The sequence below is a fragment of the Taurulus bubalis genome, assembly GCF_910589615.1.
Source record: "Taurulus bubalis genome assembly, chromosome: 3".
NCBI classification, from domain to species: domain Eukaryota; kingdom Metazoa; phylum Chordata; class Actinopteri; order Perciformes; family Cottidae; genus Taurulus; species Taurulus bubalis.
Window position 1 is genome coordinate 29,423,858 of NC_136591.1, and position 25,400 is coordinate 29,449,257.

At 40.8% G+C, this 25,400-nt stretch overlaps 2 protein-coding genes across 2 annotated transcripts; one reads left to right on the forward strand and one right to left on the reverse strand.

Annotated features, from left to right (window-relative positions):
- Nucleotides 1-2,901: 2,901 nt before the first annotated feature.
- Nucleotides 2,902-6,895, reverse strand: taf1a (TATA box binding protein (TBP)-associated factor, RNA polymerase I, A; the record flags this gene model as incomplete). The annotated part of the gene is made up of 10 exons (XM_079214659.1): nucleotides 2,902-3,057; nucleotides 3,911-4,065; nucleotides 4,186-4,309; nucleotides 4,481-4,547; nucleotides 4,756-4,914; nucleotides 5,204-5,325; nucleotides 5,529-5,730; nucleotides 5,818-5,931; nucleotides 6,197-6,360; nucleotides 6,775-6,895. The coding sequence occupies 10 exons, from the start codon at nucleotides 6,893-6,895 to the stop codon at nucleotides 3,032-3,034; spliced, it is 1,254 nt and encodes a 417-aa protein (XP_079070785.1). The 3' UTR covers nucleotides 2,902-3,031.
- Nucleotides 6,896-8,671: 1,776 nt separating this feature from the next.
- Nucleotides 8,672-25,377, forward strand: mia3 (MIA SH3 domain ER export factor 3; the record flags this gene model as incomplete). Its single annotated transcript, XM_079215001.1, has 28 exons — nucleotides 8,672-8,792; nucleotides 10,425-10,558; nucleotides 10,669-10,755; nucleotides 10,853-13,028; nucleotides 15,145-15,474; nucleotides 15,938-16,068; nucleotides 18,400-18,531; nucleotides 18,847-18,868; nucleotides 18,979-19,067; nucleotides 19,173-19,250; nucleotides 19,409-19,519; nucleotides 19,599-19,670; nucleotides 19,762-19,866; nucleotides 20,064-20,186; nucleotides 20,292-20,379; nucleotides 20,506-20,558; nucleotides 20,685-20,775; nucleotides 20,894-21,032; nucleotides 21,233-21,395; nucleotides 21,484-21,519; nucleotides 21,646-21,713; nucleotides 21,989-22,074; nucleotides 22,333-22,446; nucleotides 22,812-22,874; nucleotides 22,958-23,004; nucleotides 23,120-23,182; nucleotides 23,670-24,084; nucleotides 24,705-25,377. The coding sequence occupies 28 exons, from the start codon at nucleotides 8,672-8,674 to the stop codon at nucleotides 24,953-24,955; spliced, it is 5,388 nt and encodes a 1,795-aa protein (XP_079071127.1). The 3' UTR covers nucleotides 24,956-25,377.
- Between the last annotated feature and the right edge of the window lie 23 nt (nucleotides 25,378-25,400).

Genomic DNA, 25,400 nt, shown 5'->3' on the forward strand with positions numbered 1-25,400 from the left:
AAGGGCCATCGTAGGCTTGGAATACACCCATTGCACGCTGGCTATTTTGCACCAAAGCAAATGTAATTAGGATAAGATTTAAAGCTGACTTATGTAGGGTTTTCATTCATGAGTTTTATTCTTCCAGTTTGAGCTTCAGTTGCATTTTTGAAGATGATTTGAACTTCATGTTCTCCTGTTTTATCTCCTTCCTGCTTGTAGCATGCAGCACTGGCAAACACATCAGTATGTTAAGTCCAAATTGCATGGTTGAATTATCACGCTTTCTCCCTCTTTTCCCTCCACGCTCAAACCATACCAGACTTCAAATGTCCTGCAGAGTTACTGAGATGTTACACTGTCACTGTGCAAGTCTGGATTTTAGGTTACAAATCCTCAGAGCCCAGCAGACCAACCAAGCGAGACCCTGAGTCACCAACTGCAGTGTGTGTGTGTGTGTGTGTGTGTGTGTGTGTGTGTGTGTGTGTGTGTGTGTGCTAGGAGAGAAGGGAGTGAGACTGTAAGAGAAGGGAAAACTCAATTAATGTCAGCCTGAACACAACAAAGCAAAATGCAGGGCCTCTGTACGCCAGGCATTAAATTAAAACATCTCTCTTCACACTATTTTTCTTTTCTTTCTCTGTAGCGAATAGATTCAGTCTGCAACCTGCGCCGATGATTAATTACACTACAATTATTGTGCCTGTCAGTTTACAGTGGGCTGAGGCCTAAGACGCTCCCGGAGCGAGAGGAGGTATAAAGGGCCTGCTATAGTAATCAAATAAGCCCACAGAGAAAGGTTTTTTTTTGTTTTACCTGATAGATTTTACAGTATGTCCCATTAACCTTGGGGTGCATTCCAAGATAAACATAAATCATCATAGTCTTTCCTCTTCGACTGACCAAGCTGGTGGAACCAGTTGAGCTGCTTCGTGGCCAGTAGCACCAGTGGATGTACTCAGCAGCTTGTAAATGTGCAACACTCCCTCCACCTCCCATTATCCTGTTAAAGTGAAAACAAGTGTGTTCAAGTGAACAGGATGAAGAAAGGTTACATCAATAATAAATGGAATGAAGCACTGTGATTTGTCAGGTGCAGTATTTGCTGAATTATAAAAAAAAAGTTTTATTTTTCCAATAACTCAATTCTAAATCGATTTTCCAATAGATCTTGATTTATATTGATATATCGGAATGCATCATAACATATAATTGGATTAAGGATTGCATTCATATTGTTCTCTGCTACCTCAGTGTCTTAACCAAGTACACAAGCACACTGCAGACTTGTTAGCAGCCAGGTCACCCTGCCACAAACTCCTGCTGCCTCGAGATGGAACAATAAGCTGATGGCTGCAATAGAGACACCTCTTATTGCCTGTGACTCTCTGTGATCCCTAATTGGGTGATTACATCTACCTCTGACGTCAGACTGTTCTCCAGTTTCCAGGGAGAAATTAAAACCTAGGCAAACCAAGTCCTTTTTGACAAATTTGGTGAAAACATATGACAAGAATCACATAATTACTCGAGTGATGAAAGAGGTGAGGTGGTGAGGAGCTGCAAACTATAATAGCCAAAGAGGGACCGCTTTGAGGTAACCTTGAATGGTTGGGAGGACAATAGGACCCAAAACAGGAGAGTCTCCACTTTTAACAAAATAAAAAAAATTAGCAATTAAATGTCAAGGCGCCCTTGAGGAAGACACCAAACCCCCAACAGAGCCACTCCACAACAGAGAAGAGGGAAGCGACTGCCTCAACTGTGAGCATCTGTGTTGGTGGTTAAAAAATTAAAAGCTCCAGAAAATGTATGCTGTAAAAAGGTCACAACAAGGACACAATCCAAAGCAGTGACCAGCTCCTAACTCCATCCTCTTCACTGCTCCCTGAGTTTTGAATTTTCAAACGACATGTGTTATGTATTCCCAGATCCCTTCTGCAGCTGCTCCTGTGGTTGGGCAAGTGCTCTGGGCTTTGGTTTATGTAATGACTGCAAAGCAACACACACACATCCACATACAGTACGGCTCACTGAGTTGCTGCACGGCCAACATTGTGGCAAGCCGAAACAGAATCATTACAAACACTTTCACTTATTAAATTGGCTTGCTGCTGGATGCAAGAATTTATTTCATTGTTGGGTCTTTAAAAGGAGACTAAGCACAGCGTTTGAAGATCAGGATACCGTCATTAGAAACATACAAAATTCTCCTTTTTTTTTATAGAAATAGATGACATCAAAATATTCAAGCCTCTTTGTGGAAATCAATATTGACAGTGCTGCATATACTGTGTGTAAAATACAAACTGACCACAAGACAAGTATGATCTCTGACTGAAGGCCTCTCACATTCAGGGGAAAAAGGACTCGTACTGACGCTATTAGCAGCAACCACCTGTCTTTGGTCTGTCCCACTTACTTAAACATATGCACATTATGTTGCTGAAAGGTCTGTGTTGATTATTCTGGCTGGCAATAGACTTGACGAAGAGAATATCCCTCAGGCTGAGTGTGTCGTGACCTTATCGGCCCTTCGAACAGCGGATAAAAGGTCAGCTGAGGTCAGAATGAGACTCTGCTTCCATTAAATTGTTTTCAGAAATCACCATCAAACAAACAAACACTGACATTCAGAGCCACACTCTGCCAAAATTAGGTCGTCATACCCTTCAGATGCAGACATACTGAACAAGAGCTCCACATAGTGGACAATGTAGCCTGTGCTTTGAGATTGAGTTTTTTCAAACTCAAAGCATTAACTAACATATTGGAACAAGGCTCAAAAAAAGAAATTAAGAAAATATGGAGGTTCATTTTGTATCATGTGTTTGTCAGTGAAGCTAAACAATATCGCATTACTCAAAATACATTTTCCAAGATAAACAACATGTGAAAAGGCTTTTGCTCTTCATTGGGAGGCCTTCGCTGGGTGTTTCCGTTATTTCTCCATTCTGAGAGCATCTCAGCTCCGTTCTTGGTTGAGAATTAAAAACAGATGTTGATTTCTCTTTGAGTCCTCCTCTCAGGTTCCCTCTCCAATGGTTACCTCTCAGGCTGTGTATTTGAGTGCTAGGTCTGTAAGAAGAAAGACATTGATACATAAAGATCTACAGTACAAATTTAACATAGAATTCATCTGTTTTCCGACTAGTCGAGTGCCTATAATGGTGCACCAGAGGACGTATGCTGGTATTGATGCCGTTATCTATCAAACTACCTCATTAACAAACCAATATTTTAACAAACCACAGCATTATAGTTTACTCTTGTAACAAATTAATACACCAACTTCTTTAGAGATAATTAACCACGTGTCATCGTTAAATATTTGCTGAGAACATGTTGTCATTTAAAATTGTGACGGTGACTGTTACACCAAAGCTCCCATGTAACGGAATATTTATGTGATTGTCGGGTTTTCAAATGTACTGATGTCTGATACGGTGCCTTTCTTTATTCTAACTCTAGCAGTCAGCAGTTGCACTAAATTCAGAAGCCCAATACACTGAAGCTTTAAGAAGATATTGAGACCTACTAAAGTTGACTTTTGATGTATATTTTCTTCCATAACAGGAATTGCATAATTGTGGTCAGACCTCAGAATAAAACATTAAAAACAAACTTCACAAGCCGGTCAGCACTTTGATGTCTTTGTCAATTATTTTCAAATGATGGAGTTTGTTTTCAACCAACTGGTGTTTTTGTTGTCGTTTATATTTATGAAGAATTGTTATATATATATACATATATATATATATATATATATATATATATACATATATATATATACATATATACATATATATATATATATATATATATATATATATATATATACATATATATATATATATATATACATATATATATATATATATATATATACACACACACACACACACACACACATATACATACACACACACACCAGGGCAAAGGATTTTTGTCAGGGATGCCTTCACTCCCTTGAGCTCTGGGTTCTCCTCGGAGTCTTTGCTGGCGTGGAATCTTGTGAAGTGCAGCGCAGGCCACCAGTCTTTTCTTGCGGACATTTTTTCAGCGACAGAGTTCCTCCAGTCTTCTCTGTTCATACACAAATATACAGTACAACTGGGATCAGTAACAACAAGTGACTTATAAAAAACTGAAACGACAGTCTATCAAAAATAGAGCTTCTAGTTGTCCACACTTTTAATACGTAACTGTAACTGTAGTTTCTGAATAATGGCCTTTAAAAGCTTCCACACATCCAGGTTGCTCCTCCAGCAGGCGAAGTCCAGCAAGTCCAGAACGACTCCTAAAGCTTTATGGATGTCAGTTTCTTTCTCTGAAAAACAAAAACACATCAATAATGGATATTATGGAACAAAGCAAATGATATAAGGAGACGTGACTACGAAATAACATGACATATCTTTAAGAGATTTATTTTAATTGCGTGTATAATTAACTATGAGGTCAGACTTTTAGTTTAATTTAAGAACAAATCTGCTTTTACCTGACTGAAGCAGGAGAGCGCTGTACTCCGGCATCAATTCGTGGCTTGGGACTAATATATGGAGCCTCTATGGCATTACGAAGTCAAGTTAGACACAGTGGCATTAGACACAGAGTAGTAATGTGGAATAAACTGTGCATCTTATAACTGTAAGGCACAACTTCTAGTTTAACAAAATGTAAAATGTCATTTGAATGCAGTTTCACAGGAATCATATCTCTCTATATTATGCCAGTATATCAGAATGAATGCATTGCTTTTCTACACGGTTGTACCTTCAATTCTTTCATCAGTGGTCTTTCTGAAGCACCTTGCCGCTTTAAGTACTGGTACAGATAGACATGCGCGTTGGGATTTCGTGGAAGAGAGTCGTCATATGCGTAATCATTCAGGACTTTAAAAGCCTCCTCATGATCCTCATAGAACTCCAGCATCTGCCAAATAGAAACAACCATATTACAAAAAGTGGGGACATTTAGCAAATCTGACAGGGACATTTGAAAACATTTTTGTTCTAAAATCAAGTGCATGGAACAGACTGATGACATTAAAGTGCATTGTAGGTCTAGTCTAGGAAAGTGAATTTCTTTACATTTTTGCTGAAAGTTTACCGAATGGATTTATCGATTATAAAAATTGTTGCAAATTAATTCTGTTTAATGTTATGATATTAAGCATATATGTTTATTTAATTAAATCCGGCAGCTGGGAATGAGTTCTTACCTCAACGTAACTCAGTATGAAGGGATCCCAGACCCCAGGTTGTTTCAAAATCTCCTTTAGATTCACAGAGGCCTGTCTGAAGTAGTTGTGCATGTCTTGGTTGTCACTACAGTCGGGATACTCTGAAACAGTAGGATCAGTTAATACAAACCATTTAAATGTTTTTCAAACCGAATTACACCAGAGAGAACTCAATTAGGGTCACCTCTCTATCAGAGTAGTTACTAGGTCTAACCTGTAGATGGTAGTGTGCCATCACACACAAGCTTGCATCATGGCAAGTAAATAATAGATGCTTTGGGCATTAAGCTGTGTATCACCTTACCAGTGTTGTTGGAGTAGGTAAACTTCTTGTCACACCAGATCATATAATCCAGTAAACTCCTGTAGGCGTGGATCAGTTTAGTCTTCTGAAACTGAGCTGCTGACTCCTTCCCGTACCTCCAACTTTCAGCGACAGACAGCTGATGCTTTGCTTCCTCGATGTGACCATGATGCATCAGGTGGAATGAATGTTCCAGAGAGATCTAGAGACGCAAAAGGAACAGGTCTCAGATGTCTTTCACTAATGTAAACAAAAATGTGTGTACAGTCAAGTCTACCAGCCAACATACCATCAGGAAATGTCTAACTCCTGAGTGTTTCATCCGTTCATAGAGGTTGTTGTAGTCCTCCATCTTTGACTTAGGGTGATGGTGAAGGATCTCAGCGCCCAATCTCCAAATGAGCTGGTGTTGAAATGACAAAACGAGAGTAAATACTAAGGACGTGGAAACCTGCGTAGTGTTTTATCAAATTGTTTATATAACTAATTACATCAATTATTTATAAATATACTCTGTTGAAATATTTCAAATCTTTGCTTATTTCTTTTTCCATTTTTAGAAGAAGGGCTTTTGTGGAAACAACTTATGTGCGTTAGGTAAACTCACGTGTAGCAACAATGCTAGACGAAAACATACTATTACTAACGCAGACAAAAAACAAACATACCTCCTTATACTGCTGACTTGCGCCATTGGTTGGGTCCTCTAACATTTGTGGGTAACATGCCATAAATTCTGCTGCCTCTTGCCACCTATGATGCAGCAGGGCTTCTCTGATCTGCTCCAGGCAGGCTCTGGTACTCCGGTGAAACCCAGTTTCCCTCGATGTCTCTTCAGATGAAATAATATTATTTTTTCATGATGAACGCATTTGTCTGAAACATTACTAACTATTACATGTTCTATAGCTGATACTGGATTTTTTAGGCTGATGCTGCTGGAAGATATGCAATGTTATGTGAATATCTCATCATCGTAAGCCTTGGTCTTTCACTGCAGCTTTAACATAGAAGGTTTCAACATTTTTCAGAGTAAGAGAACTAAATCCCTTATATAGTCAAAAGACAAAGTAACGAAAATAAAATTCTCAGTGTTTCTAGTGTGACATTGTTGCTGAATTACTTCTAACATATCTTTCGAATAGATCTTTTGTTATTAATCCACCAACATATTCACTGATGACAATATGTCTGCAATTGGCCGATTAGCTCTAATCGATTCTATATTGGAAACAGAACAACTCACCGGCAAGCATGGGATAAACCACAGGGAGCTTTGATTTCCCTTTTGAAGAGTTGTCTTCTGAGGAATAGTTGTCATCCTCTAAGTCGTCAAGGGGCCCTAGCTCGTTTTGCAAGTCATCCATAATGATCACAGCACTCAGACTCGGGTGAGACAGCTGCCCTGTATCACTTGCATGTGTGACGTCCACCTACAGGGAGAAAAGCATAGTTGTGTTCAGCCATCAAACTTACTTACAAGACATGAAGGTAGCCAATTGTCTTAAGCCATGTCTGTGTTTAACTATTGATTAACCCTGTGATTAGTTTCTTGATTAATTAGCTTGTCTTCTAAAACAAAATCAGATAACAATGAAAAGTTGAATAAAATACAAAAATCTAAATCCCAAATGTTTACATTGTACGTTAAATTAGACAAAAAGCGGCAATTTCTCAGATTTGTGAGGCTAGAACATGCACCACCAGTTTTGCTTGATGACTTAAACAATTATATGATTACAAAAATATATGTATTGCCAATCAACTAATCGTTTCAGCTCTGGAACCAACTGTTGTTGTGATTAAGGTGTAATGTTAGACAGATAGATTACAGATGGACGCACACCAGTGCTCGTCTTGTTTTGTGATCTTTTACACTTCAGTTCTTGTAAAACAAAGTTGGATGAGTTCCTACCTGCTGAGCAGTGAGGTTCACGTTACTCGGGTGTTTCTGAAGGAAGACAACGTGCCGATGCTAATGTCACAGCTAACATTCACCTGCACCGGTGAGCTAACATTCAAAAATAACGTACAGCATTTAGACTTTGAATCTCTGCTGTTGTTGAACAAAATCCATATCATGCGGTGTCTTCTATTGTCGATTAATGTGACTTCCACATGTTGTTAACTATTCGCCGGTGTGCTCTTAGTGCTCTACGGAAGTAAAGAGCAAAGCTACACGCTGATTGGCTGATGGGACCGGAAAAGGTGGGACACAGAGCTTCTTTTTATTTTTTTATTCTGCCAACCTGAAGTGAAGTCTGTATGCTATTTCTGTTTCACACGTTTTGTTCAAAAGTGTTGTTCCACCTTATATTTATAATGGGCAAGAGTTTATTAAGTATATAGTTAATTATGTTTTTACAATGCTATTTATTATGTATCTCTCTGCGTGTCGTGCTTTTTCTTGTGTGACAGTAAATTCCCATTGGCATTAATAAAGTATGCTATCTATCTATCTATCTATCTATCTATCTTGAAGTGGTCTGAGGAAACATTAAATAGATTACATGTTGAATGGATCAAAGGTGTTGTTAATGATGGCTGTTAATGACGTGACAATTATCTTTTATTGTTATTTTAAAAAATCAAAATTTGCAAATGAGATATATTGTTTTGAAACAGAAATGTTGGCTATATGTATTATCTAACCTTTTGATTGGCATTACATATTGATTCTTCTTTTCAATATTATTATTTTTTCTGTTGTCAACAAACCCATTCATCCCCCTCAACAACCTGCCTTTCCCCCTCTGTTATCTCAATTAAATATGTTTAAAAAGGGGCTTTGTGGAGATGTAATGCCATTACAGTGCACCTTTAATTCTCTGAGTGAATATTCCTGGTTTTCAGTCTCTTAAATCTGTCGATGCATGTTTGCAGATGTATCGGATGACTCCAGAAGACGCGGCACCCTGAATGCTGGTTGTTGATTCCTTGTGCAGTTTCTCGTTTGCCACTGCATTGATGTGGCATCGTTTCTCGCAGTCACATGGATCAGCCACATCCCAGCCTTATATCCTGTGTAAACCTACCCGAGCCTCCACCCCAGCCGGATCTGATCTGCTGACGTGTCGGCTCCTTCAGCTCCCAGTGCTCATGCTCCAGCGGCAGAGGCGAAGCCAGTCAACAAAACTGCCAGCATGGCAGCAAAACACTTCTACCGACAGGGATTTTTATTACTTTTATTTAATTTTATCTCCATCGCAGCCTTGGAAAAAAGGTTCTCCGACTTTAAGAGATGCGCCGATGAGGAGTGCAGCAGTAAGTTCGCTGTCAGGTTGTAACTACTAAGCTCATCGATGGGATGCGATCTTCCCACTTCACAGATGCCACAGCTAGCCATAAACTGCGCCTTATCTCCAGACCTGTTGCCAGTCGATTTGTGACGACCTGGATAAACCTGCTGACGCTTCCGTGGCCACGTGATGCTCTTGGAAATCAGTGCACGCTCGTGTTAATAACACTTATTAGCTTGTGTGTGTGTGTGTGTGTGTAGGGGGGGTCATTCGTTCAGACGTCGTCCGGAGAGTTGGCCGGTTGCCTGGTAGCTCGGCCTGCCCTGCTGGCTGGCTACTGGGGGCTAATGTTAGCAGCTAGTTAGCCACCGGCTTCTGGCACAGACTCTGCTAACGGTGGAAACGTTGCTAACGTTTGACACACGACTGTCAACATTAGTAATCACGAGCTAATAAAGTGCAGCTGGCGTTTCCTCGTATTGTTGAGACACACTGGCTGTGGCTGCTCCTTCTCCTTTATTGAAGCTAATGCTACTCACCAAAGACTAACGTCGCTGTTTACTGGTCAATTTAAATCAAGGTTACTGTTCATGTCTGGTGCTTTAACTTATATCCTGCCGGAGGGCACTGTTACAGCTACTGCTGGTATTGTTATTGTTCACCTGCAGAAAACAAATCACCTAATTGTTGACCGCAACCCTATAAGTAATGGTTATATTGAACGCTTATCGTGAGGAGAAGATTGTTTGGAGTCATAAAACAGTAAAGATAAGTCACATTGACACATAAAATAAAGAAATCAATTAAGTGTCTTAAAATCAACGAGACTTAAGACAGGACGGAAAGTCATGATATATGTTGGTATGAATAATACACTGCATTGTCATGAACACAATGTAGATAACCCTTCACTCTTTGCCATATCCTTTTGAGTGTAATCAGTTTCAGTGGTTTTGCTTTTAAATGGAAGTATTGTCGAGCTGATTGACAGAAAATAATCTTGCAATCATTTGGAAAAACAGTCGATCTGTAAAGTAAAACTCAGTTGGTTCCAGCTATTCGAATTTGAATATATACTGATTGTGTTACTCTATAATGACATTAAACCATATATATTTGGGTTTCGTACTGTTGGATGAACAAAACTACTTTGAAATATGCATTTTAAAAATGTATATTTTCTGACATGAACCAAAGGCTTCTATCAAGAACATAACAGACTAATTAAAAATCATGAAAGAAATCATTAGTAGACCTATAGTATTATGAGTAGATACAAAAAAGAATGTAAAGTTTTGATCTGGTTGCATATTGGATAGGGCCTAACAGAATTGTTGAAAGCTTTGAAGCTTCATTCAAAACATTGACATTTCAAATTCTAAATCGACATTCGAATGCTTTGTTGAAAAAATATAGATGGATGATTACCAAAATTCACAAAATCTTTTTACTAACAAAATCTTCTTCTTTGATCCACATTTGTTGATGTTAAACCTTTGTCATGAATAAAATGTTCACTGCGGTAAAACCGTTTGTCCTGAGGCAAGTGACAATCATTAAAGAAAGTTGATGGAATAAATAAATCTGTAACTAATAATTTATTGATTACGCTTATATTTCTGAAACAATTCTAATTCTTCCTACTTATTTTTCACAGTGCTTCTCTGTCGGGGAAAAGCTATCAAAGATTTTTCGGGACCAGACTGTCGATTCCTGAAGGTCAAAAAATCAGAAACTATCTATGTATACTACAAACTGTCGGGCAGAAGGGCCGACATATGGGCCGGAAGTGTACGTATACTCTTGTTTACATTTAGTCAGAATGGATAACATCAAGCTTATGCTATGTTTTTTATAAACCTCAATATGTTCTCTTCTTTATTCCTTGTATTTTTCAATAGGTTGGAAGTCACTTTGGTTATTTCCCAAACAACCTTCTTGCAGTTAACCACCATTATACTGACAAAGAAATTGAAGTTCCAGCTGAGGTATGAAAATATGTTGCCTACTAAGTGAATCAATCAGACATGTACAAATGTTGCAAATACTCTTGGGTGTTTTTTGAAATTGTCTTTTTTTTTTCAGGAAACAGATTTTGTCTGTTTTGACACTGGATTTGATAAATTTGACAACTACGATATAGATTTCCTGTTAGGCTCTTCGCTGGAGGAGAATGATGAAGAAAATAACGTAACATCTGGACAAATTCAAGCGGCAGAGAGTGAGCAGAAAGAAACACAGTCATCAGCAGAAGAGGCGACTGAGCAGCATGATAACTCTGAGGACCTTGACGACATCCCAGAGGATCAAAGTGCCTCTTCGCCTGAACTTGACGTGGCAGCTGAATCTCCTTCTCCAGAAGTAGAACAGTCTGATACAGCAGCTACACCTGGTGCTCCTGAAGGAGCTACAGAACACGCACAAGTTGAGGAGAACGCAGTAGTATCCAATATTGAAAATGTGCCAGAAAAGAGTGAAACCAAAGAACCAACCACTTACTCTCAAGTGGAATCTGTGCCCGAAGAAGATTTTACTTCGGAAAACGAACCAGTCACGATTTCTGAGGGAGCGCAAATCCCTGAGTTAAAAACAACCTTTGGAACAACTTTCGACGCTGTCACCACCGAAGACGAAATCACCAAGAACGTTACCCCGTATGAAGAGGAGGAAGGCGAAGATGTGGAAAATCATCCCGAAGAAGACGTGGATGTCATAGCAGAAACTCCATTGCTGTCTTTTTCTAAAGAAACCATGAACACTCCGGCATCAGATTCCCACAAAAAGCACGAAAGTCCTCCAACTACACATGATGATAAACCAGAGGCTGCGAAGGAGAAGAACGTATGGACATCAATTGGAGATGCTGTTTTTTCAGTTGTCTCTGGGGGAGAGCGGACAGCACAAGAATTGAGTTCAGAGGAAGACGATGACGAGGATGAAGAAGCTGTTTCGACAATCCCTCCGAGTTCTGAGGAAGAAAAGACGGCCGGAGAGAAAAAACTAATATCGGTAGAATCATCTACAGCGCCTGAGAGCATAGAGCCAGCCTTGTTTGATGGTGACGATGAGAGTGATGCAGACGTGATCGGACCTCCGGAAACTCTCAAACCAACTGGTGTGCCGATACAAACAGAAGCATCTACAATACAAGTGGATCCGGTATCACAAGTTGATACTTCTGCCATTCATGAGGCTCAAAACTCTGATGTTAAAACAACAAAGGAACCCATTGAGCATGAAGAGGAGGAAGAAGAAGAAGAAGAAGAAGAGGAGGCGGATGGTGGTGGGGAGGAGGGTGGTTGGGAGGAGAAGGAGAAAGAAGAAGAAGTAGAAGAAGGGGAAGTAGAAGATGACGAAGGGGAAGTAGAAGACGACGACGTGTCTAAAGATGCAGAGGTTAATAATGATAATGACAGCATCGTTGTAATGGAGCATAGTGAGGATTTTGACAATGAATTGGACGAAAACAAAGTGGTGACAAATCTAGAATTAGCTGGTACCGAAACGGAAACACAGCAAGACCCGATCACTGAGGAGACAGAACCCGATGTGAAAGATGAGGAAAAGACAGTTGTTGAAAGCCTACCTAATCACATACACGACCACCTAATGGTCGATTTAGAGAGTAATAACAGTCAACCAGAATTATCTGTAAAGGGACTGGAAATTTATGAGGAACATCTTTCAGATGAAGAGGAGAAAGAGATACAGGAAAAGAAAGAGGGGGAGAAAGAAGAGTTACTTGATGATGAAAATGCACTTTCTTCCTCACAATCTGACAACAAAGACCCTGAACCTTCCCCTGAAACGGCTCAGCCCACTGCGCCGACACCAGAGCCAGAATACAGCGACAGCGTGATGAGACTGACTCTGCTTCGAGACCATTTCACAGTGGAGAACATGGAGAAGCTCCAAAAGCTTCTGGGTCTCAGGAATCTATTCAAAGTGGAGGCCATGTTTTCTGACCTGGACATAGAGTTGCAGGCTACCTCACACACAGGTACTACGCAAGATATTGAAAATGCACTCGAGGGCATACTGGAGGCCTCCGAAAACACCATCCTGGACGAGATCGAGAAGATGCTGGATAGCCGGAAGCCTAAACGCAGTTATGACCAACATGCAGACACGAGCAGTTTGGACGAGGAGACTGAAATACTGGATGACTTCCAGGAGCTCGCATTCAGCCTCCGACAGAAGTATTCTACAGCCAGTGACAGCGCGCCTTTGGCCACAGAAAAAGCATCAGGTATTAACCAATGTAGGTTTTTATTTGAGTTTAGATAAAAGTTTTAGGTCTGTGGTTGTACTATTGCAGATTCTGTTTTAACCTCTGATTTGGGATTTTCACACACAAGTCTGGTATATTGCATACGCCTATGATCCACAGATGAAAGCAGAATTTTATACTGTAGCACAGCGGTTCCCAAACTTTTTAGGCCACGCACCCCCCTCTACATCCCGACCGGGTTCACGCACCCCCAAACCTTAACAAAAAAGGCAACAGAGCCTATTTATAGCCGCATAAAATCGGACCAATGCGAGAACTGTTTGCTCGCGCGTGGCGTTTGTTACAAGATTTAGTCCGCTGTATAAATTTCAGTTACACAAGGCGTCACTTTTAAAGAGCAATAAGGATGGCGAGGACACACGCACAGGCGCAGATTGCATTTCACATTTATTTACTTAAACACAGTAAGCCACGTAAAGATCAAAGAGTGGCACATGCATAGGCTCAGAAACGGATATAAATAAAAAAGGAGGCTCCAGGGGTGCGCGCACCACACTTTGGGAATCCCTGGTGTAGACCCAACACATGAATGAGACTGCAATTGTTTTGGGCTGTTTTGTAACTCTTCCAATTTTGATCTAAAAAATGTAAGGGGCTTCTGACTTGCACTGGCATGCTTTGTGTTCAGGTGGCGGCGCAAATAAGAGGCTTCAGACGGCTGTTAGCCAGAACCTCACTGCGCAACACGCACTGTGGCTTCGGGCAATCTGCATTGCCAATCCAAGTGAAGCCCAGACCCAGATAATTGTCATCATATTTCCTCTTTTTTTCCCAGTCTGATGCTCACTCTCGTTTTCTCTTTTTTCACCTTGACTCCGTGATGGGTCTCTGTGCTCCCGCTCCGTCTCCTCTTTCTCCGTCTCCTCTTTCTCCCGGTCGATTTCTTCTCCCGGTCTCTCCCCAACGCACCTCTCCGTTTCTCTCGCCTCCGGTTCCTCACTCTCTCTCTGTCCCTCTCCTCTTTTATACTGATAGCTTCAGATGTCCCACCTGACAGCTTCCCCGATTTCAGCCAGTTTAACATATTTTCATGGATGTTGCTGAATGAATGAAATGACGTTAGGTGCACAAGCTAGGCTAGCTAGTGTGTACGGAAAAGACAGTCTGGCGGCCGGACCGGAAGTGCATCTATTTATTAAATTGTACGTTTTTAATTGTAATTAAATGTAAATCTTACAAAGGGATTTTTTATAATTAAAAAATCCTACTTAATCTTTTTTAAATTATGTTTAATATTAATTATTACACCATTAGACCACCATTACATTTTTCTTCTCGCGCACCCCCTAGAGGCAGCTCGCGCACCCCCAAGGGTGCGCTCACCACACTTTGGGAATCCCTGCTGTAGCAGATATTCAACCCTAAATTGTCCTTTTGGGCCCCATTCAGACGAGTGTCTGGTTCCCAGATTTATCCAGATTGTGTCTTCATCCAGTTAAAAGGGATTGCAGTCCTCACTTGACATCAGACTGTGACAGGTGACCATTTGTTTGTGATAGAACTTCACTTAACACTGCACACAGCTGGGAATTGCAGCCACTGTTAATAAAAACAACTTGGCCATACAGCTTCACTATTTTTAGATTTGGAAAATCGTGTCCTACTTGTTTGGCAAAATCAGTTCAAATAATGACAATGCATCGTTTGTCCACCATGTTGTGTCAGTGGACTCTCTATTCGCTATTTTGATCCACGACAACTTTTGTCTTTTGTCTGTAATGAAGATGAAAATGTTCTTTTCTTTTGTTTGGCAGATGTGATTTAGCCTAGAGCCCAAATACAGATTTTAAAATAGTTTCACTCCAGTCGATTGTACCGGCCTTAGCTCTGCTCACCTTACATTTAAATGTTTTCTCTGCTAGAGAGAGTTACACTCGCCTCCTACTGAACAAACACATTGTTCCTGACAAAGCCATTGGCCACACCTGCTGTCACTAGATCAAATATGTTTGATGGAAACCAGAATTCCACCTCCCAGAAAATAAACAACATCCCCTACCTGGACGACCATCCAGAAATCTTTTAGACAGACCTGGAAGATGACCTCCTTGACTAATCCCTCATTGTTCATGTGTTTTTGCTGTAGATGAACACACGTTACAAGTAAAAGAAGACCTGCCCCACATTGTTGAGGAAGAAAATATTGACAGTGTCCCTGAGGCTGAGAGCAATGACAACCTCACAGTCACGGAGCAAGAGGAAAGGCCAGCAGAGACTAAAGAAGACCCAATGGTTTTGGACGAGGCACACAGTGGACCGGATGTCAGTGTGGAGGAGGATAGCGGACACTTTAATAAGAACAAAGACAATCAGCCTATCCTCAGTGCCTCAGATGAGATTCAGGAGGTCCCTCAAGCCACCCTGGAGAACCCCTTAGACATGGACCTTGGTGTTGAGGTTGAGCCCTCGCCTTCAGGTTGGTATTTAATGTCTGTAAAATGTTATTTATTTATTTAAGTTTCTTAAACCTAGAAACAATAGTCACTTCTATTCTGAAGGGGTTTCCTTAGATTTACTGATAACTTTTACTCTTTTTGCTAAGCCCTTACCCTACATTTGGCATTTATATATATTTTTAAATCCTCACTATTTGTGGCCTAATGAGCCCCATATTTTAGCACTTTGGACTTGGGTTATAATATAATTTAGCACAATTAGGTTAAAAAGTTCATTCTTGGGGTCAGCGAATCAGTCCAAGTCTCAGATAAATCTGGTTTGGTTCTTTTCTTGATTCATCTGAGGAATTGTTTGATAATCACGTGATACTTTGACTATTTTGAATGCATAAAATGACAAACTTTAATGGTATTTTGTTTTGTTTTACTTTGTCTGTCAATAACACACCTAATCTGACTAACAGGCAAGTTTTGTTCCTCCAGGTTCTTTGGACTCCATGGAACCCGTGTCTGAAATTCACAAAGAAGAAATGGGATTATTTTCAACTGGAATGGTTTACATGGGCTGCATCCTTTTGATGATCAAGGGAAAACTTGCGGAGTGGACAATTGAGGCAAGTCTAAGAATTGTATCTATTGCATTCACAAGTTAAGCATTTATCTTTTTAACATCGTCTCTCTTACTCTGTGACTTCAACCATTTCCTAAACCAGTGGTTCCCAACCAACAAGCGGTGGACCAGTACCGGGTCACAGGGAATAGAAAAATATAATTTGTCAGAAAAGGTACTTCTGCAATAATGACTAAAGATCTTGGCAGAGTCGGTCTGTTCTGCCTTTTTCCTTGGTGCTCCCTGTCAGACCCAGAACACGCACGTGGTCGGCAGGCAGGTCTGCAAGGATATTGCAGATTGAAAAATAGTCCCCATTCATACAAAACTAATCTCAGTATGTCTTCTCACACATAATTACAATTTTCAAAAATGTTCTAATTTGGTCTAATGACAGTTAAAAATCAATGAAACAAACGATAAAATACAGGTCTCATTTAACTAGCCCACGATATGTCTATTGCCGTTCAAACGTGTTTACTTGCGTCCTCGTGCACTCACACATTTAGACGGCACGCTGATCGATTTAAGCACACATTGTCGGCGATTACAGGGTGAATATTGAAAGTCAAATGTCCGATTGTGCCTGAACGTCTCACGGACCTCCCCCTGTCATGTTGATTGTCGCGGTGGATGCTGAAGTTCAATACAGCCGCAGTTTAGCTGACCACTAGCACAACCGGCGGGCCTCGTTTGGTCAAACATTTATCATAAAAAGCAGCGTTACAATGAACTGCGGGCTATCAAATTAATTTCGTTTTGTGCTTTGAGTTTTAACCCATATTTGAACCTCCAGCTCAGCAGCGTTTGCAGCCTGTTTGTTGATTTGTGACAGTGAATGCGACACGACGGCTCCTCTGTTATTGCCGCTAGCAAACTGTTGTTGCCAAGTCCTTCCCCTCTTCTCAACTAGCTGACGTTGTCACTTTTTGTAACGACGTGCTGTGTTGTTCTTCACACGGCGAGGGCTTTAACGACTCACTCCGTTACCGTGAGCCCACTTGTCCGGTTAACGTTGAGGGACAGTACAACACTGACGTGCTAGCGAGCTAATACCTGTCAAACTAGCATAGCGTTGCGCGTGCTAGTTCCGTTTGTGTTTCAAAGAATAGCATGGAGAGTGATACTTCACCCAGGCCTGTAATGGAGCCGGATCATGTCTACCTGTTTGTTCTAAAGCAGCTGCACCATGTAAGTGGACGTTTGAATTCAGCCGTGTGTGAAGAGTAGTCATGACGCTGTCCTGGACTGCTGACGTGTTGATGAGCATTTGGCTGATGCACATCGACCTGAACGTTATAACTAAAGTGTCTCTTGAATGTACTCGCCAAACCTAACGCAGTTGCCTCTTAGATTTCGCCATACTATCTTTAAAGTTAACCTGAGTTTTCTTACATCTTGTTTTCTGTGTAGTTTGGAGTGGCACATACTGTGGTTGCAGTCTTTCTTTTGTGCATTGCTATACTGAAAAGCTGTAATTTAAGTGAGTGAAAGGAAGCTGGCTTAATCCTGTGAGGCAACGTGGTGTGTACATGTATCTGTAATCCCTGTGTTTCATGAGTGTGTTTGTTCCTGTCTGAATTGCCACATGCTCAGTTCAAAGGTTTCTCTGTGTTTGGAGCAATAGGCAGAGTTCTTCTTAGTATGACTCGGCCTTAATGAAGTAGTACAATTATGGTCTGTTTTGACTACCGATATAATTAGTCAGCCAAACAGCCATTGCATGATGATTTTATTTTACTGTAAATTAAAGCACACCTTGCTTGTATTTGTAAAATTGCCAGTGTCTGATTTTGGAAGGAGCCGGTAAAATAAACACTGTAACAGAAACCCTTTATAAAACACTCAATATTACCCAGTTTAATACTTACTTGTTAGTCCAACAAATCTTGGTTGTGGCATTAGGACAATGCTTGGTTTATTATTGTGTGTTTATGCTCTTAACATCTTGAGAAGCTTTCCTCTCAGTGGTGTGAATAGAGTAGCGGATCACACATTTATTTCATTCATTCGATTTTGGTGAATGAATACACAGTATATCAGACATGGGGTACATGTAAATAGTGGTATCTGCTAGTTGCTTTGAATCTTAAGCTACTCTAGGCCTGTAGCCATAGTTTCCCACTCTGCTTTGGCAAATATTGACTTACCTTCTGACTCTATTTTTAGTCTCAACGTGATATTATTCACATAGTAAGAAGAGTAACAAGGTTATCTCCCCGTCATGTATTATGCCTTGAGACGTTGACTTCCTGTCTTCAAAGGTTATGTTAAACCAGCTTTATTTGATCATTTCTCATTCCTTACTAATGTAGTTGCGTTTGTGTGCCATCAGGTGATTTCATTGCTGCCAGAAGAGTGGAAGCCAGGGGAAACCCTGTTTGGTTGTCCTTGGCAAGCTGTGGTCATCACTGCTTTGATTGGCGTAGTGACCTTCACCCTCTTCTTCTGGAGGACCGTGTTGGCAGTAAGTGTTGTAACATTGCTGCTCATTTCTGCTCAAATGATGCCCTATGATCTGTCAACAACAAATATTGTACCTGCATGAGTTTAGATTTTATTAGATTTTGACTCCGAAGATGCACACTTCATTGAAATGTCGGCTTACCTATCCATGGTTTGAGATCAGCATAATACATTCTTATCTGGATCACTGTTTATCATTTATACACTGTTCCTGATATGACAAAGCTCTATCACTGCATATACATGATGATCATACTGAGACTGTTGGTCAGACGTCAAACTGATTTTTATCTATTGTCTTTTTATATATTTTCAGGTAAAGAAGAGAGAATATCTGGGTATGTTTTTACTCCTTTAAAAAAAAATGTTATACCGTATAATATTACGAAATGCAGAAGTGTCAAATGTAACTGATTTTGTACTTTCTTTTGCATTTTTGTGGACTCAGTGGATGAAAAAAGACTGGCAGAGCAAATTCTGGCACTCAAAAAAGAGAAGAATGACTCTCTCGCCAAAATGTCTGAACTCCAAAAACAGGTGAGCTGCAAGTAATATGTGATCAAATATTTATGAACTACTTTGGAAAAAATATGTTTTTTTGTTTCTGGAACTTTCTCAATTGTGTTTTTTTTGTTTTTTAAGACTGAACAATTGAAAGAAAATCAAAAACAGTCACAGGAAACAGTTGGTTGTACAATTAAAAGGATGCAAGACCTGGAGGTAAGCATTTAGGATACTGTTTGTCTTTGTGTATTAACTCTTACTGTATCGCGTGTTGGCAGAGGAAGTGTATCATCGGTGTGTCATTTGGACCGCAAGTAAAATGTCTTCCTTTTTTATAATGACTGTCTGACGTTTCTCTCATTACTTATTTGCAGAGTAAAGTTTTGGAGGCAGAAACAAGAAATGCACACATAGCTGAGGAAAAAAACAAATATACAAAACTACTCGAAGACGAGAGGGCAAGCTCTCTACAAAATGGCAACAGGGTAATTTCATATTTTTTCTTTCCTGCTATGTCTTTAGCTGTCGTCTCAGATTCATGATGCTTAACGGTTTCTTTAACAGATTGAGAAATTAGAGAAGTCAAACGAGAAGCTACAACTCAGCAGGAAAAAGATTCAGGAGACTCTCTCTAAGGTACAATCCTTGCGTAATCTTTTGCAAAATGCGAGATTAAACAAAGCGTGTGGTTTCAGCTTCTCTTTTCAACGGCATTCATTTGTTACAGACTGCTATTCTGCTGGACGAGGCTAAAATTCGTGAAGAAGCCCGAAAGGTTCAGCACAAATGTCTTGAGAGAGATTATTCGGCACTAAAAGAAGAAAATAAAACGGTAAGACAAGATATTGCTTTGATTTGAGGAGTGTCAGTTTGCTGCAATGTGCAACCACATCGCTAGATACTACACACTGTCTTTTAATAGTCTTGATTGATGGTTATTTTAATCAGATTTTGTATCAGTTAGTTGAAACCGGATCATTTGAAATGCATACTTCCTGAGGCACTTTCCTGACATGCCAATTGTCACAGCTTAAGGTGACCATTAAGAACTGGGAGGACAAACACAAGGACCTGAACGAGCAGATTAAAGTCTATCAAAAGGCCCAGAAAGAGCTGGAGGACTCGGTGGTGCTCAAAGATCACAATGTGGAGGTCAGAATCTTTTTTTCTTTGAAACTGCTGTCACAATTTGTTCTTCTCAGTCCTTAACTTGCATCAAATTCTTAATTTACCCCAAACAAACATGTCTCCTGACAGGTGCTGTCTGAACTTCTGGCAGACCTAGATGCTTGTGATTTGCAAAAAAGTGACACCAAAGTTTTAGCCAATGGGGAAGTTGCTCCTGGTTAGTCCCACTCAGTTACTAATTTAATGAAAGCAGTAATACACTTGCAAAAGTATTCAGTAGAGTTTCTGATGTTGTGCTCAGCTTTATACTAAGTTGTTAATTGTCTTTCAGTGTCTTTTTCAGACAAGAAGACTGCCATAAAGAACAGGATCAAACAGATGATGGATATTTCTCGGGTAAGATGTTGAAATAACTATTAAATAAATTGTTAGTCATGAATGAACCAATGACTAATGTTAAGGCTAATAACGCAAAGTGTTAACCTGCTTTAACATGTTGCAATTCACATTATTGTTTTCCAGGTCCAGACCACTCTCACTGTGGTCGAGGAAGAGCGTGATCGCTTCATGACCAAACTACTAAATGAAGAAAAGACGAGAAAGTCCCTGGAAGGTATGTTGGTCATGTTTCTTTTGATGAACGTGTTTTCTGGCAGAATTGCATAAACGTGTCGCCTTTGGATATGACTTCCTTCCTGCCTCTCTAAATGCGCCGTTGTATTTGTTAACAGAGCAACACCAGGAGCTCGAGCATGCAATTGCAACCATAAAAAGTGAGAAGAGCTATGTTGAAAACCAGTTCAAAGTCCTCCAGCAGAAAAACGAAATCATGGTTGAAATGTATCAGCAGAAGGAAAATGCTTTGCAACAGTAAGTGAAGCCGTAACACATTTATTTATTAGCTGCTGTTACACATTAGAACAGCTGCTGTCATTGCACCATGACTATGGCTAAGCCTCACTGTTTGAGCATAATCCAGTGAAACATCTCATGAATATAAGCATATGTCTTTGAAATGGAGATGTAGAGGGTGTTGCCGTTATTTAAAGAAGGTTTTTGTGGCTTTGCAGGAGATTAACGAAGGAAGAGTTGGAGCGACGCAGCAAAGAGAGTCAGCTGTCTGAGGTGGGAGGGAAAGCGGTTGAGGCCGAGGGGCAAGTTAAAGTCTTAAGGCAACGCATTAATGAAATGGAGGACCAGATGAAGAAGACGGAGGAGGTCTATAAAGAGCAGGTAGATATTCATTTCTAAATTAGCAAGTACAGAGAGACATCTTACTGAACCCTGACTGAATATGTTGTCTTCTTTCTTTCTCTTTTAGATAAAAGAACAGGAAAACAAAACTCACTCAAACTGGGTATGCAGCACAAAGTGGCACAATGTATTCATATTTGTCAATATGCTATAAATGGATATTTAAGATGGATAACACGCTGAGTAGTTAGGATTCTAGTTCCACACTAATTCTCCATTACGTTTCCAGGTAAATGCTCGTAATGCAGAGCGAGCTCTGAATCAAGAGAAGCTTGAATCTTCAAAGCTCCGTGAAAAGTAAGTGTTGGCAGAATTGGTATAAATTGTTTAAACAATTTAGATTTATCATCAGAAAGTTAATTGACAATTATTTTGATGTTTGATTCAAAATTAAATATTGTTTGGTTTTGGACTGTTTTTCTTTTGGACAAAAGGTGCAACTTGATGATGTCACCTTAGGCTCTGGGAATCTTTTCACAATTTTCTGAAACAATCGTCTCACCAATCAATAATAGAAGTACTAGCTTATTATTTGCATTTAACCAAATTGTTTTGTTTGTTCTTTTACCCAGACTGGCTGTACTTACCTCCCAGCTTAATGAGCGCCGCGCTCCTCTCTTCAGACCAAACTCTGGACAACCTGCAGGCCCTCGCCAAGGTAAACAGGCCACAAACCTTTTCTGCTGTTCTCTTCTCATTGGGTCAGTTCTCATCCTTCACAGCTTTCAGAAGAGGATGCTGTTTTCCAATAACATCCTGCATGTGAACAAGAAAGATTGATGTGGTCGTACATTTGTCATTTCAATGTGCTTGCCGTCTCGGAGAGCCTGGAATGAGGACTTCGTCTCTGCATATATTGTAGTGTATGGTCACCCGTTTCTTTTCCTTTGGTAAATGGATGGTTTGATCATAACAGGTGATTCATATGGGCCCTCTCCTGTGAGTGGGGGTGCACCATCCCCTCCAATAATGATAGAGGGTCCCAGGCGCCCTCCTTCTGCCCCAGTGGGGCGAAGAATTGACCCGTATGGTGAGTCCCAGTGGATTACTTCACCCTCTTTCACCCTGGCCACAGTTGGACATCACCCCTCCGCGATGGCCTTTTGCCTTTTAAATATTTCTTCTCTTGCACACCTGACTTCATTTTCTTTTTTCTCCAGATCTTTCACCTTCTTGAGTTCTTCTTTTTCTCTTTTCCTCGTGTTCCATCCTGGTTTCTCTGTCTTCAGCTTCCTTTTCTTTTAGTTGAATCATTTAGAAATTTGTCCAACCTTTGCCCTTTTAAAAAACATGTCCTCTTGGTTTGCTTCTTCCAACTGTCTTCCCTGGAAAAGTGCTACAGGCAGTCATGAGGAATTTCAGTAGTAAATGTATCTTCTGTTCTTCTCCCCTCAGGTCCGCGACCTCCATCAGATCCACATGGTCGTTACCCTGAAAGCAAACACATCTCTGGGATGGGTATGTCCTCTGCAGTCTCTGTATTTCAAAGCGTTCCCCTTTGTTTTTCTCCCGGTTACATTCTGCTGTTTCCCCTCTTTCAGACATGTTGGGCCCCCGAAGCTCGTCACCTGCCAACCTGGACGGATCTGTAAGTCTTTCTAAGCACATCGTTTTTACACGTTACCTTCCCTCATTTCATCCGCAGGGCTAGAGCTCCTACCTACATGTCCGTTGTGTATGTCCTTGCTCTAAAACAGACACAGGCAGTAGATCCACAGATAAAAGCAGAGACACAGGCTGAGGCCTCCACAGACAGTCCAGAGCCAGTGAGTATAGAGACCGGCCAGTCCAGGTGTGAAGGCGTATGCAAGCTCGCCACCTTCTTCCCCAAAGCTGGATTTGGGAAGAGATTCAAGCCATTTTGCTTCACTCGTGGCTGACTTAACCTTTTGGGCTGAGTGTGTGGTTTCACCTGTTCTCACAGCGCTGAGAGAAGAAGAGATTCTTTTCGTCATGTCTAAACTGCTAAAATGTGTCTTGGAAAAATATTTGGGTTCTTGAAAGTTGCAACTCTGTGTGTCAGGGCTCGAGTGTTTGTGAAAGTGGTTTGGTTCTGCATCCAAATAATCATGGTGTGTGGTTACTGGCCATGTGATTTGAGCTCTGGCTAAATGCATTTTTTGGTTTTGTGGGTCTTTTCACTGCATGACTAATGTAATCCGTATATACTCACTTACAGGAACAACACAAATTATAGTGACCGCATTTAAAAACACAGCACACTGCTCTTTCTCATTATCGTGTCTTTTTCAGGGACCTGGATCCTTCCTAGCGTCTCCGATCAGGGACTCACCAGGACACATGGTCCAAGGACCTCCACCTGGACCGCCTGACCAGCACCTCCCTCCTGGACCCCACCCTGGCCGCCTGCCACCTCCTGGATCTTACAGAGCTCCAAGACCTGGCCTCTACCACCTTCCACCAGGCCCTCATGGTCCTCTTCCTCCTCATATAACTCCTCATCATGGGCCTCCACTACCAGCCAATGGACACCCGGGTATGCCGCTGCCTGGACCAATGGGAGGAGAGTTTGGACCTCGCCCTGCTAACGGACATGCGTTCCACCCCAGGCCGGCCCCTGCACATGTCCTTGATCCTCGGGGTCCACCACTGCCACACTTCCGTCCCCCTCCACCTCATCACTTCGGGCCGATGTCTCTGCCACATGGTACGTTCTGCCCTTTGTTATTATTTTCAACACGTCATAAGTTTTTGTTGTCACAGTAGTGCTGGGCGGTTTGAGCGTTATATCAGAATAAACCGGGTCTGGACCCCTGAATGTATTGAACTTTAAGGTTTTTTGGGGTCATTGAGTAGTAGGGCTGTCAACAAATATTATAAATGTAAATATATATTAATAATTAAAAGATGTTTCATTATGAAAATTAATATTTGTTTGTGTGAAAAAGTAAAAAGCGGCACTACCGCAGATGACGCACTAAACGCGCTTGACAGGACACCTTACATTTCATTTTCAATTAATGAAAGTGATGAGAGGTGAAGCTGAACGCTGAATAATTAATTTACAACCGTAATGATGGCAGACAATTTGTGTCCCAACAGCAAGCGGGTGTCATTTAAACAAACCTCTTTTCAGACTGGAGTCGTAACCACTTAAGAGCTAGAGAAGTGGAACTTGATATCTTAAACATTTCTACTTTTTAAACTGTGATAGATAAGTCATGAATGCCTCATCCTTCACTAATATTAAGTTGTATGCTGCATTAAACTGATGACTCAGAAATCATGACATGTCTTGACTTTCCCTTTTTACATTTCTGTGTTAAGGTGTCCGTGGACCTATGGGACCACGTCCACCTGTCCCTCTTGACATGCGCTACCCAGGACCACGAGACCACAACAGCCCACCCATGAACCTGCCTCCAGGCGTCCCGCTCCATCCCGCACATGGTGACGCATATGGTCACACTCCACCCGATACCCTCCATAACTCGCACACCGGCCCCAGACCCCAGGACCTGCATGTGAAGCAGGAGGCCCCTCAGGACTCAGCGAGGCCGCCGATGGTCAAGCCTTAAAGATGCCACCAGCTGTGGCAGAAGACTTAAGTTTACCCTGAACCCATTACATCAGCACCCCAGATCAAGTTTAAACAAAGGTCATGATTATTTTCATATTTCAGTTATAAAATAAAAATTGCAAGGATGTTTATAAAAAAAAGATCCTTAAATTAAAGCATCAATAATTATGTGTCTGAAATCAATGCGTAAAGAGGGTTGCCACTTTTCTAAAAAAGCTTATTGTGCAATAATTAATTATATGCCAGAGGATTTTTGTTGATCTTTTAAAAAGTATATAGCAATGGTTTTTAAGGGGCAATTTTTTAAATGTCATTTCCTGTGGAAATTATATAAAAAAAAAAAAGAAAGTTTAGCTTCTAGCATTTCAGGAAGTCCATAATTTCCCAAAGCTATTGGTTTAGAGTAGACTGTAAAGCAAATGTGTAATTTGATGGCCAGATGT